This window comes from Furipterus horrens, unplaced genomic scaffold (assembly GCF_987537825.1).
Source record: "Furipterus horrens unplaced genomic scaffold, mFurHor1.1.pri manual_scaffold_3, whole genome shotgun sequence".
In the NCBI taxonomy this organism is placed as follows: Eukaryota; Metazoa; Chordata; class Mammalia; order Chiroptera; family Furipteridae; genus Furipterus; species Furipterus horrens.
In genome coordinates this window covers 203165463-203180191 of record NW_028327173.1, presented here as the reverse complement: position 1 = coordinate 203180191, position 14729 = coordinate 203165463, and the positions used below count along the sequence as shown (strand labels likewise).

The 14729-nt window shown below is 38.2% G+C and overlaps 1 protein-coding gene across 1 annotated transcript in view; it reads left to right on the top strand.

Moving 5' to 3' along the window:
- TC2N (tandem C2 domains, nuclear) overlaps window positions 1-14729 on the top strand; it is a 40187-nt gene that overhangs the window by 23216 nt on the left and 2242 nt on the right. Inside the window, exons 6-11 of the mRNA XM_090271312.1 lie at window positions 432-507; window positions 1062-1162; window positions 1549-1665; window positions 5021-5212; window positions 10749-10863; window positions 13217-13416. Coding sequence (XP_090127438.1) covers window positions 432-507; window positions 1062-1162; window positions 1549-1665; window positions 5021-5212; window positions 10749-10863; window positions 13217-13416 — 801 coding nt within the window. The remainder of the gene's footprint in view (window positions 1-431; window positions 508-1061; window positions 1163-1548; window positions 1666-5020; window positions 5213-10748; window positions 10864-13216; window positions 13417-14729) is intronic.

Here is a 14729-nt window from a genome sequence, read left to right as displayed (position 1 = left end):
TAGCTCCGTGCTGGGGTCTGAGTGTGCCTTTGTAATAGTTTCCCAGGTGAAGCTGGTCCCCTGGTCCAGAGGGGCCGAGCACTGGTTACTGCCGCTTGACAGGTGTTTAAGTAACAGAGCACTTCTGAATAATACTGCTTTTTATTAGTACTTTTAAATATGAAACATAAACCATCATCTCTTCATCCCTATTATAAAGCCAAACCAAACAGCAGAGGCTTTTTTCCATATATTATCTAGTAAGATAGTTAAGATTTTCCTGATAATACGCACAAAAGTCTTTTTTCCTCTTTTCTACCTAACAGTGGGAATTTTTTTTATCAGTAAGTCTTAAAATGGTTAGCATGCAGTTTGGTGGTAGGGTAGGTATTATTTCAGAATCCTCGAAGTCTGGTATACAGTTTCTGGCTAACGAAGGATTCTATCTGCAGAGACATGATTCGCTGTCCAGCGTGCCCAGCAGCTCTTCGTCCAGGAAGAACTCGCAGGGGAGTAACAGAAGCCTGGGTAAGAAATAAAGTGCCCGGCCTTTATATTCTTAAGGGAATTAGTTCTGCTCAGCAGTAATTTGAAAGTGTGTATGATAAGGTGAAGGAAACTCCAGATGATCCTCCCTACACTGGCAGTGTTATCTGCACACGAGCACACATCAGGTGGTTCCTTTTCCAGTGTTCCGGCCTGACTGCAGCTTTTAAAAAAGTGAAGCAGTTAAATATCTTTTGTTTGTTTTGAAGTATATTAATGAAGGGAACTTTCTGCAGCATTTGTAGTAAGGCCACATCGGTGTTATTTGGGAAATTTTTTCTTAGTTTAAACTTCAATTTCTCAGGTTGTTATAATTGGGTTCACTTTTTAAGCCGTGTATTACTTTTTTATAGTATGTGTTCCCCTAGCACCTCAATAAAACACTGGAGTGTGATGTTTGTCTTATTAAATTGTCAACTTAAAAAAATAATGGTAGCATTTTTCAATGTGGCCCTCAAAATCAGATTGTCTCAAAGCTTAATTGGGTCGGAAGGATTGCATAGCCTTTCAAACATCTTTGTCCTTTTACGATTCAGATACTATTACTCTCTCGGGAGACGAAAGAGATTTGGGGAGATTGAACGTGAGAGTGTTCTACAGTTCTTCAGTAGAGCAGATCTGGATCACAGTATTACAGGTACATTATTGAAGTGAATGCCAACTCGTCTGACAAAATTCGGTCTTTAGACATGATATAAGCATATATCGCTGCTCTCTTCTGGGGAATGGGTCATTACCTTCTTTGGAATTTAGGGTTCTGTAGTATTTTGCAGAAAACAGTATTTAGTAAAGAATCTAAAAGAAAATCAATCAGTAGGTGTGATGAAAGTGTTTGTGTTTTTTAACCTCCAGATAGAAATTGATGTGATATCTAAAACATTAAAATGTCAAATTATTTTAATGTAGATGAAACAGGATGTCTCGGTAGACTAAAGTTTACTTTTTACAGGTTGTATCTAAAGTCATTAACTCAAGAAATACAATATGTTAGTGTAAAATTCCAACTGTTTTACATTTTTTTAGTGCAGAGATTTAAGTTGGCCCTCTAGCTGCGGTGACGCGCCTACTATTTCCATAAAAGGGATGCTCACGTTGCCGAAACCCGTGCACTTCAAGTCGTCAGCCAAGGAAGCCTCCAGTGTAAGTGGCTTCTTTGTGTTTGAATTTCTTTTTATGCTTTTCTCATATCTGTCACTTTAACCCATGTTAAGACAGTGTTTTATTTGGGGGAAAACTACACATTACATACCCCTTGCTTTTTTAATGACAATTTTGAGCCTGCAAAGTATTTTCTATTTCTTTGTCCAAAATTAAAATGCATTTAAAAAGAAAATTTTAATCACTAAAATATATACAAGATAAACAATATGTAAGAAAACTTATTACTATTCTCTCATGGAAGGAAAATAAATGCAAATGAAAGGTATCTTCTACAAAAACATATTTAAAATTAAGGTAATTCAAATGAATAAATATGGAATTATATATTTTTCCCTCTGTATAGTCTATCTTCCTATCTTTTTTTGTTTATTAAAATCAGGAAAAATTATATAAATACTGAAGAAAATAAAACCTTACACTATTAATATTTATACTTTTTAGATATAGTTACTCTACTTGGAATCTGTTCCATGTAAATAATTATATATGTATATATATACACATATATATGTATATATAGACAAGGTTTACAGTTATTTGTATGAAAAAAGACATGTAGGTTATGATGATTACAATAGCTTTATTAACTCAAAAGAATGTCACAGTGGTACAGTGCACTTAGGTACAATCTTGTAAGTGCTCAGATTGCCAACTTCATTATTTACACATTCTTGTAGTCTGCTTGCTATACTCAAGCACACTTTGGTATGGAGCTCTTAGTTGTCATCTATAGGTTGACACACTTCTCCATCATTACCTAAAAGATAAATCGTAAGTAGAGATATGAAATAATAACTACAACAACAATAAGACAAATAATACAAATAAATAATTTAATAATAAATAAACAATAATAGAAGAATAAACCCTATGTTTTTCATACGTTTAACTGTAAGCCTACTTTAGCCCACCCCTGTATGTTATGTGTGTATGGGGGGCCTGTCCAGAAAGTATTCAGCCATGTACTTTGAAAAATAGAAACATTTATTGAAGAAGGTACAGGATACAAGAAACATTGTACATAGGACTATGGATGCCTCAGTTCCCTTCAAAGTAGGCACTTTGGGACCTCACACAGATGTCACAATTGCCATCAGCTGCCTCATCATATTTTCCTGAATCTCATGGACAGTCTGAAATCTCTTCTCTTTCAAAGGTGATTTTACTTTTGGAAAAAGCCAGAAGTCACAGGGCAGTAAATCTGGGCTGTAGCGGGGCTGAGTCACCTGGGTTATTTGATATTTTGCAAAAAAACTCTGCACAAGACGTGATGCATGAGTGGGTGCATTGTCATCATGAAGTTGCCAGTCACCAGTTGCCCGTAGCTGCGGCCTTCTGAATCATCCGAATAGTTTCTGCGGAGGAATGTTCAAGCCTAATGCAATATTTGACACGGATCCATTGCTGTACTCGCTCAGACATTTTGAATGCAATCGCCACACGGTACACATGCTCATTCTACGGCATCTACCGCCCCCACTGACTAGTACAGTGAAGTCGTCATTGTTCACACATGCGCATTCCAGTCTACTCTCCTTTGCTGCCAGGTTATATTGATGCCATGCAAATCATTCTCGTTATATTAACAATGGCTGGACTTTTTCTGGACAGACCTCGTATTTATAGTATTCTTGGCAATTTGTTCATAGTGGGAAAGTTGGAAACAATCTAAATATCTCCTGTAGGGGAATGATTGAGGAAACTCATGGAATACCATGTTTATTAGTTTCCTAGAACTTTTAAACTAAATACCACAAACTACATGGCTTCGAACAACAGAAATTGATCTTTCACATTTTTTGGAATGGAGGAACTCTGGAATCAAGATTTCAGCCATGTTGATTCCTTTTCTGAGGGAGAATCTGTCTCATGCCTCTCTCCTAGCTTCTGCGGGTGGCCAACAATCCTTGATATTCCTTGGCTTCACTCTGATCTCAGCTTCCACCTTGACATGGCGTTCTCCTCATCTCTCTGTGTCTTCACATGGCCATTTTCTCGTGCAGATACAGTCCCTCTACTCCAATGTGACCTCATCTTAACTTCACCAATTACATCTTTGATGACCCTATTTCCAAATAAGGTCATATTCTGAGTTACTGGCGGGGGACACACAATTCAAACCATAACACCATGTGATAGAATACTAGAAAGCTATGGAAAATAATGTTTAGGAAGAGTTTTTAAGGACATGGGAAAATGTTCTTAAAAAGTGAAAAGGCAGAAATCAAATATGATGTATATATAGTAGGATATCACTTTATGAAAATATGCATTATAGAAAATCTAAATGGAAATGTCTTATCTCTGGAGGTAATCCTGATACATCTTTTAACGATTTTGTTTTTTGATTTTCAAATAAAACTAAGTTAACTTAGGAAAAGTTAGGGGGAAAAGAAAGCTTAAGTGGTTGGGAGGCTCTCAGAAACACAATTCCGACTACACAGACATAAACTGTTATACTAAAAGAGAAAATTTGGGCACAGTATCTAAAATATTGATGTTAGTTGCCCAACTATTTTGCTTTTCCAAAAGGCAAAAAAAAGAAATTTGTTTTTCAAAAGAATGCATTAAAGATGGAAGGAAGGGAGTATGTAACAAAGAATAGTCTAGTGTCAAGAAGACGTTAGCCCATGGTAAACTAAGGTTTAAAAATATCCTAAGTAACAAAAAGAACATTCGAAAACATTTCAAGCATGGAAAACACAGGCTCTCTGCGTGAGGCGGATGCTTATGTGAGAAGGTAGCACTTTATACGCATATTTTCCTTCGTCTTCTCTGTTAAGGGGATTGATTTTCAGATTGCAAAGTGGAACAAACATCACCGAAAGAGAAATTGAAGCCCAAGATAGATGAGAAGAACATTAGTCAAAGAATCGCTCCTTTAAAGAAACGATTCAAGTCTTGTCACGTGAACAAGTTAGACCTGGGTTGCTGAGAGTGCTCCTGACGTTCTTAAAACACTCTTACTTACTGTTGAAGCATTGTAGACAGCAGAAAAGATGCCCTAATAAAACCAAGATGGGAAACAACATGATTTTCAAAAAGGGGAAAAACTATATATATTGTGATACATTTGGTGTTGATATGAACCTGAATTCCTGACTACGTAATTAACAGGATGATTTGTGAAATTAAGAAAGACAGTATCCAGGATAAATCCTAGAAAAACAAGTTATGGCCATTCTCATTTTTGTTTACATTAAAATATTTTTTAATTGTTGTAAAGAATAAAATCTTCCTTTCCTAGATGATAAAATGTCATTTTTATTTATTTTGTGTTGGCATATCACTTTTTTCAGTCCTTTTATTTATATATTTTATATTTTCTTTTTAGACCATTGAATTTATGGAAACTTTTGTATTTGCTATTAAACTCCAAAGTCTACAGACGGCAAGGCTTGTGTTTAAGATTCAAACCCAGACTCCGAGGAAGAAAACCATTGGAGAGTGTTCACTGTCCCTCAGAACCCTTAGTGCACAGGAAGTGGATCACTCTCTGGATATAACACCACCTTCAAAAATTCCTGTAAGTGATAGGACTATGTATAATGTTAAATTATTTTTTTTTACTGGTTTATTTTATTTTATTTTTTTAATGTGTTTTATTGATTATAATGTTACATTTGTCCCAATTTCCCTTCCCTCTTCTCCCCTCCACCCGGTGGCCTCCCTCCCTCCAGTTGTCCCCCCCTTTTTGACCATGTCCATTAGTTGTGCATATAGTTCTTCTCAACCTCTGTCTATTCCATTCCCTCCTACCATGCTCCTTAATTCCTATATCATCTCCCTCCCTCTCCCCCTTCCCCCTCCCTGCTGACCTCCCCCCAATATGTTCCCCGTACCTATAGTTCTTTTTCCACTCTCGTTGCCTGTTTAGTTTGCCTTTGTTTCAATTCCCTAGCTTCTGTTGTTGTTTCTTGTAATGCAGTTTTCATTTTAGTTTTCATAGTTTGATCCTCCTTTTTCTAAACCAGTCCCTTTAACATCTCATATAACAGTGGTTTGGATCTAATGAACTCTTTCAGTTTTATTTTGTCCCGGAAACACTTTCTCTGCCCTTCTATTCTGAATGACAATTTCGCTGGGTAGAGTATTCGTGGTTGTAGGTTTTGGATTTTCATTACTTTGAATATTTCTTGCCAGTCCCTTCTTGCCTGCAGGGTCTCCCTTGAGAAGTCAGCTGATAGTCTAATTGGGACCCCTTTGTACATGATTCTTTTCTTCTCTCTTGCTGCTTTTAAGATTCTCTCTTTATCTTTAACTTTTGACATTTTGATTATAATGTGTCTTGGAGTGGTTCTCCCTGGGTCCAGTTTTTTTGGAATTCTCTGTGCTTCCTGGACCTGTACGTATATTTCCTTCCCCAAGTTTGGGAAGTTCTGCTTTATTATATTTTCACTTAATTTTTCAATTTCTAGTTCATCTTCTTCGCCCTCTGGCAAACCAATGATTCTTATGTTGGGCCTTTTATAGCTGTCCCAGAGGTTTCTGATCCTCTCATCATTTTCCTTGCTTCCCGTTTCCTCTCTCTGCACTGGTTGACTGTTTGTTCCTTCTCTATGTTCTGGTTTGTTGATTTGAACTCTGAATTTTATTTCCTCACCATCTGTCTCGTATGTGGTTTTGTTCCTTTCAGTATGAGTGTTTTTCGATTCTTTCTCATCTTTTTCCAGATCTTTTGTTAATTCTGTAAGCCACCTGATAACAACGGCCCTGAACTGAGCCTCTGACAGGTTTCTTATTTGTTCATCTGTCAGATTCCTCATCTGTTGCCTGGTGAGCTGCGCCACCGGGATTTCTATAGTTGTCTGCCTCATTTTGACAGATGCGTTTTGTTTTCTTGGGCCGGCTGTCCGGGGGCAGTGCCTGTGTACTCATCACAACCCAGCGACCGGCGCCGATCCGCAACCTTTCTCGCCGGTGCTTTGTCGTCACTGCCCAGCGACCAGTGGCGATCCGCAACCTATTTCACAGCCCTGTGGTAGTTTGTGTGGGGGCGGGGGTCCAAGATGGATTCACACAGTTATTCCGCTAGGAGACCGGGATCCGTCCTCCCGCACCCTGGGCCTCACTGTTCGAGGCGATGTGGTGGCTGCTTCTCCCAGCGTTGGGGTCGTGAGCCGCCGGGGTTTGACTGCAGCTGAGATTGTCCTCCCTGCCGCTGGGATTGTTCTCCCCGCCGCTGTCCCAGGTGCGACCGCAAACAGCGCTGCCCACTTTAACTCTTACCTGCCCAAAGGGCGCCGCTGGTTTATAACTTCGTACGTTGGGCTTCCGTGTAGTTTTATTTTCTGGAATTTCTAGTTATCTTTTGTTTTGAAGTAGTTGTATTCCTCTCTAGTTGTAGAGGGAGGCCGAGCATGTCCGTCTAAGCCTCCATGTTGGCCGGAAGTCCCTATAATGTTAAATTATTAATTAATTTTTTTAAAATATTTTTTTAGTAGCTGATAGCTTAGGAAAAGCAGGAAAGAATCATAAACTGTCAATTCAATCAGAGATTGCCTTCAAGTAGATTAAGAAAGTTGTTTTTAATCATGAGTCAGCTCTATATCTGTCCATAAATTGGGTATAAAAGAAGTTCTTACAGCTGGTATGTGTATATTTTTTATCCTCACTGAGGACAGCTTATTGCTTTTAGAGAGAGGGGAGGAGAGGGGAAGAGAGGGAGAGAAGCATCGATGTGAGAGAGAAACATTGATCGGTTGCCTCTCGCATGTGCCCCGACTGGGGACTGAACCACAACCTAGGTATGTGTCCTGACCAGGAACTGAACCCATGACCTTTCCGTTTAGTGGATGGTGCTCCAATCAGCTGAGCCACAGCGGTCAGGGCACAGCTGATATTTTTTTGTAAAGAACTTGATTAGCTATAGTGTTGATTTATTTTTGAGACCAGATTTTGCTTCTCTCAACTAGCCACCTGAACATTTAAGTTGTTTAGAAATCCCTAATAATTTAATTATATGGTTTCTATGTCGGGAAAACATTTATAGAAATCAGCCACAAGTTTTTATAAGGTCAAACCTTATGTGATTTTAAATTTATATAGGGTTTATATTTTACCTACTTTTCTTTTGTATTTATTTTTTATTATATTATATTGATGATGCTATTACAGCTGTCCCAACTTTCTCCCCATTTTCCTCCTCCACCCAGCACCCCCCACTCCCTCAGGCAATGCCCCCACCATTGTTCATGTCCGTGGGTCATGCATATGTTCTTTGGCTGCTCCATTTTCTATGCTGTACTTTACATCCCCATGGCTATTCTGTGACTACCTATTGGTACTTTCTAATCCCCTCACCTCTTCACCCATCCCCCACACCCTCTCCCATCTGGCAACCATCGAAACACTCTCCATATCCATGATTCTGTCTCTGTTCTTCTTGTTTACTTAGTTTGTTTTTAGATTCAGTTGTTGACAGGTATGTTTTTATTGTTTATAGTTTTGATTTTTTAAGTAAATTTTATTGATTATGCTGTTACAGTGGTCCCAGTGTTTTTCCCTTTGCTCCCCTCTGCCCAGTACCCCCCTTCCCTCCTGCAATCTCATCCCCCTTATTAGTTCATGTCCATGGGTCGTGCATTTAAGTTCTTTGGCTTTACCCTTTCCTATACTGTTCTTAACTTCCCCCTGTCTATTTTGTTCCTACCGATTATGCTCCTTGATCCCTGCACCATTTCCCCCATTTCTCCCCCTCCCCCCCTAGCTGATAACCCTCCAAATGATCCCCATACCTATGATTCTGTTCTTATTCTGGTTGTTTGCGTACTTTGTTTTTGTTTTTATTTTTTAGATTCAGTTGTTGATAGTTGTTCATTGTCATTTTAATGTTCATAGTTTGATCTTCCTTTTCTTAAATAAGTCCCTTTACCTAATTTTCAAAAATATTTAACATGACTTGAAGTGGTTCTTAACCAGGGTACACATTATAATCATCACAGGAACTTAAAAAAGCGCACTCCTAAACCAATTAAATCAGAATATTTGGAGGGTGCAGGACCAGAGGCATCTATAATTTTCAAAAGCTCCCCAGGTGATACTAATGTGTAGCTTGGCTTAAGAATCACTGAGTTTGAGGGGAAATTAAATATAAACAAACAAACAAACAAAAAAAACCCCAAAAAAGGATTACTATAATTGATCAAGAATAGTTGAAAATTCTTGAATTCTTTATTCCTTGTCTATTATTTTCTGTCTCCATCCCCGAGTGTGTTTTCTATAGCATTTATTACAACTTGGAATTATTTAAGTTACTTATTTTAAACAAAACAAAACAAAACAAGGCTTGAGTCTTCATCTGTTTTTTTCACATTTTGCTGTGCTCTTAGTGAGGGCCTATCATGTTCTTTCATTGAATATTTGTGTGTAGATAGACATGAAAGAATGAGTGATGAATGAAAGTGGGCCAAATTAGCTTATTTTCTGTGGAAATATAGCATATCTGTTTGGTAGCTGATAGGAGTTTATCACTTGCATCTTTGAGACTAGCTTAGTAGATAGTAATCTGCAACCATATTTTACAGCGCAAATATTCCGATGGATAATTCATGTATTAAAACTGAAATTGAGGAGACTCATAGAGTTTATCAGACTCAGCAAAGGTATTTACTGGGGAGTTGAGACACTATAATCTTACCTGCCTTGGAGACTCAGAATGAACGAGTATGGTCAGTTTCTACAAAATTATATATCAGAGGTTTTATGTCAACATAGGTTTTATAAGACTACTGAATTAGTTCATGTGAAAAGATTTATTAATTCATTCTTATTCTGACTGAAAGCAAAAGCAGTACATTCAGTTATTTATTAGAATTTAGCATAGCACTTTTTGCCAAAATAGGTAAGTTTTATCATCATTTTAGACTTTGCATAGGGCAGTTTCATCTCAGCAGTCGAGTTTATGCTTCTCGGTGATTCACTTTTCACCATCTCGATTTCTTACGTTATAACCAATTTTAAAACTCAGTATCATGTTCTAAGAAAATGCCCACGATTCGGTCGATGGAATGTACACAGAAAGGTTCTTTCTCAGTGAGCCAAGAGCCAGCTGTCGGGACTGCCAGGCGATCATCAGATGTAAACCCTTTGCCAAGGGTCATTTAGCTGTGCCGGGCCCTTGTTGGGATCCGTATCAGCCAAGGCTCCTGTGTCTGTCTATGCTGAGCCGCATGAGACCTCCACATTATGTTCCTGCATTATCCCCATACTTACTCTTTTCAACATGTGAAGAATAATGTTTTTGTGTTTGGACCACTTTATGGTTTTTTTTTTATTATTTTTCACTCCAAGGAACCTTGGCATCCATGTAAGTAAGCTGGCTTGTGTTCTGTTTCACAGACAAGTTACCAACTTTATTCTGCCGTTAGGCAGCAACACCGAGGAGCACGTTTTTACTTTCCCCCTCTGTCTGTCTCCTTCCCTTTATTGTTTGCCTCAGGTTTCCTTTGACCTTTTCCTTAGGATTTACTGCCTCGTAACTTTCACTGGCTTCCATCTTGCCAACTCTCCTCGTCGGCTTGTCCCCGTTCAGCGTAGTAACTCAGCTCTCAGCCCACAAACCTGTTCACTGTAGCTGTCGGTTGTCTTCTGCTTTTGGTAGCACCTACTCTGATTCCTCCATTTAGAAGAAACAATGATGATTCTCTTGTATTACATTTTCAAGTCATATTTCCGATGTTCTCAAAACGTAGTTCAAATGCCTACAGTGACGTCTTTCGAAAGTATGCTTGCTCTTTTGGTGGTTATTGCGCTGACATTTGCTCTAGGAAAGCTGCTTAGGGATTTAATTTGTTTTAAATTTGAATTGTCCTTTGGTCTCCCTGAGTTTGAAGAATCGGGATGTAGCTGTAACTTGCAGTTTCAGAATTCATGCAAGTTACCACCTCATATGTACAAAACCCACAACGTTTATCTTCCAAAGCTTATCTTACACGTAGAGCCCATGTGCCAATGAAAGGCAGTGATCTCAACATTCCTGATCTTAGATTTTACTTCTGGAATTTTTGAAATATCTCTAAACTTCATCCTTAATTACCAAAGGACACCTTTTCGGTATGCAGGTTTGCCACGCAGAACTTGAACTGGGGACTTGTTTTCAAGCGGTGAACAGCAGGATTCAGTTACAGATTCTAGAGGCGCAATGCCTTCCGAGCCCGTCGACACCTCTGACTCTGAGTAAGTATACCAGCGGTTCGAAGTGGAATCTAAAGAAAATACTGGTCAAAGATGGTTTTTTCTAGATTTCCTACAAAGGAGAGTAAGTTTTTAGGCAACTTTTATAGTTCAATGTAGATACTTATCTTTTAACTTAAAATCACTTTATTGGGCTTCAAATTTTAACCATGGTATCTACCTGAACACCCTGGTCTCTCGACTGTTACCCAGTTGTGACCTCTCTGCATTTGAGCCTCTTCCTTGTTTGGCTGATTAGTAACCCCAGGCCGAGTGTCCAGAGAACCATCAGATACGTTTTATCAGCCTACATAATGTATCCCGCACACTTTGTTGGATATCTTGCTAACAAGAAACTTAATTTCAAACACCCAAAAATATCAGACACAGCCCTTGAAACACTTTTCCTCCCTGTCCTTCGGCCCCCCCAGGGGTTCTGATACTTCAGCTGCACAGGCCTTGCTCACGTGGCCCCCTCCAGAGCTGGAGGGTGCAGTCCGTCCTGCCTAAAGGGCTAAGGGTGCAGTAAGAGCACTGCTTTTTCTTACTAGAAGAAGGGAGACTATCTGGAGCCGACAACAGTAATGATGTCTGCTCTAACTAATGAGACCAAGAATAAATACAACTCGGCATTCAATTCATGAAGCCACAGAAGCAGCGAACACAAGGGAAAGAAGTAACGAATTAAAGCCAGAGTTGAAGTTGATAAATATTGAGGCAACAACAAGAGACAATCAATAAAGCCGAAAGTTTTTTTCTTTGAAAAGATCATTAAAATAGACAAACCTATGGTAGTTGGATCAAGCAAAAAGTAAAGAGAACACGAACAAGGATGAGAATATAATTTCAGATTCAGAAGAGACTTAATAACAAATAAGACAATACCACTTATAACTACCAATGCATTTGAAATCTATTTAAAAGAAATGATTTTTAGAGGAAAATTGTTCAAGCTCACTCTTCTTATGTCAAGGTAGTTAAAGGAATTCTAATAAAAGCACAAGGCCAAGATAATTTTACTGGCAGATCCCACTAAACTTAAGAAACATATAATTCCTATTTGTGTCATAAAGCATGAAACAAGATGGGAAAAGTTATTTTATGGGGTTAGCATCTATTCTTTATGTCAAAACAGAAAGGATGGCACACACAGAAATAGCTGTAGACTACCATACTTATGTAGACAGATGGAAGAATCATAAAATAAAAAATAAGCAACCAAAGTCTAACTTGGCATTAAAATCATAAGTTACCAGGACCACAAAGTGTTAATTCTAGGAAAGAGGGACATCAGTAGAAATCTAAAAATGTAATTTATTACATTAACAGGCATCTCCCTTTAATCAAAACTGCTAATCAGGATTACCAGTGGTCAATGTTTTATGAATCTACTGGCCAGGCTCAGGCCTCGCTTTGCGGCTCCCTCCTTTCTTGCCACCCCGGCAGCCTCAGCTCTACCCTGTGACCGCTCGGTCAGTTAGACTGCGCTTCTGCTCAGTGTGTAGGACCGCGTGTTAGTCACACTTGGGAGCTTGCTTAGGGGAAAAGCTGTGTAAAGGAATTTCAGCCAGTGCAGTTCCCGTCTTCTAAGGGCTGACTCTTCCCCAATTTCTTTCTGCTTTGGGTCAGTCTTTAGTGTCTTAAGTAGTCGTTTCTTATATTTTCCGCAGAGTTTATCATTGTTATCTATGGTAACTTTAGTTTGTAGAAGCTATGCTACCATTACTGGAAGCTCTACATCTCAAATTTACTTAAAGAACCAATTTTCTCTAGGAGCGTTTGTTTAACTTCTGGAGTCAAGCAAAGAATTTTACCTCTATGAAATTGGGAAATAAATTTCTCCCGCTGTCCACAATGTTGGCACCTCTCTTTTGGGTAGTCCTTGACCATGGGCGCTCCTTCACTGCGGATTGTTATTTATGCCCACAGTTCCATTCTCCTGCCATTCATGTTGGAGGAAGATCACATTCATTTGAGGTTACAGTAGTTAATTATAAAGTGTGATAAAAAAAAAATTAAAAGTTTACTAGGGCGGTGGCTGGCCTGCGAACCAAAGGGTCCCAGTTCAGTTCCCAGTCAGGGCACATGCCTGGGTTATGGGCCAAGCCCCCAGCTGGGGGCGTGCAAGAGGCAACCACACATGGATGCTTCTCTCCCTCTCTTTCTTCCTCCCTTCTTCTCTCTCTAAAAATAAATAAGTCAGTCTTAAAGTTTACTACAGGTGTTTCCTGTTATGGCAATAGCTCATCAGAGCTTGAAAAGTGGCTTCTTTATATATTTACAACAAACATACAGATATATATCTTTAGTGACGTTTTAAATAAAATTTTATATATTAAAATTTCTTATCTTTCAGGCTTTTTTGTGAAGGTGGCAATGTTGAGCTCAGGAGAGCTGGTTTATAAGAAGAAGACACGTTTGCTGAAGGCCTCGAATGGAAGGGTCAAGTGGGGAGAGACTATGATTTTCCCACTCATACAGAATGAAAAAGAACTTGTTTTTCTCATTAAGCTTTATAGTCGAAGCTCTGTAAGAAGAAGACACTTTGTGGGGCAGGTTAGTAGGGAGTTTTTATCTTGAATTCTTTCCTTATACTTTTCTATGCATTTAAACAGTTGTTTAATGAAAGGAATATAGGAGAAATTTGAAGTTTAATAGAGTACAAGTCTTCAGCATCGTAAGTTGAAAGTCACTATTGACAAAAATCAAATCTTGGCAGATTTCTGCTTTAATGCAAATAGTTGGAATTTCTGAGCAATCAGGCTTATCTTTAAAGTAAGTTGTTTTTTGGTTTTTTTTTTCCAAATAAACTTTACATTTTATTGGGGGAAAATGAATCTTTTTTGAGCTTTCTAACTTTAAAAACTATGAGAATAATCATTTTTCAGTACTGCTGACAGTCTTTGTGAAGGAGGGATCACAAAGTATTTAAATTAAATTCCTTAAGGCTTCAGATATCCAACTTTATTCTTTTATGTTCAATTTAACGTTTAACTCTGTATGCTATTAACTGAATTATATTAGATTTTAACTTGTAGAAAACATCCATTTTTATAGTGTTTGCGATATTATTTAGGTAGTCAATATGTGTGTCTGGATAAAACTATTTTAAAATTATTAGTAATTTGTATGAGACAACGTGACACTTGGCTACTTGCCGGTCCTGTAGGGACTTGTTTCCTTTTTTCCTTTCATCCTTTACTCTGAGCAGATTAGTGGGAGCTGTCTGTTGTGTTTTATCTTAATTACAATTGTTTGACTCACATTTAAATTCTAAAATTTATATTATTGACAAGATGTGATTACCAGTCTACACGAGGTCTTCAAATTATATGTGAAGTTTCAAATATTAATATCAACTTTGACTTACTATCATATATTTTACCTACAACAGTTGTCAAAAAATTATACTTTTGTTCTTCATTTTTTCTTATCCAAGAAGTTTACACTCAAGAATTCATATAACTAACATACTTTTCAAAGCCATAAGGCCCATGAAGTGAATTTTGTTAAAGTACCATCAAGCCTCAACTATCACATATGAATGGAATAGATTTATTTGACAGATGGCTTTCAGGATAACTTTTTTGTTAATTCTACTACTTGGTTAAGATTAAGTTAAGAATAATAATTCTGGAAAGGTTCTTGCTTGTCAGATGTTCCCTTTAGCTTCTCTGGTAGCTCCCAGGGCCACCCCGATGGAGCAGCCAAATGTGGAACCAAGATTGGCACTCAGCGCCAGCCAAGCACTCTTATGTGACCCGTTTTTATATTGGGGTTTGTAAGTTTTTAAGGAAAAGTTCTTCAGACCATGAAATTAAGGGCAAAGTGTAAAAACCAGTGAGTGACCTGCTCTGATTTCTTCACTT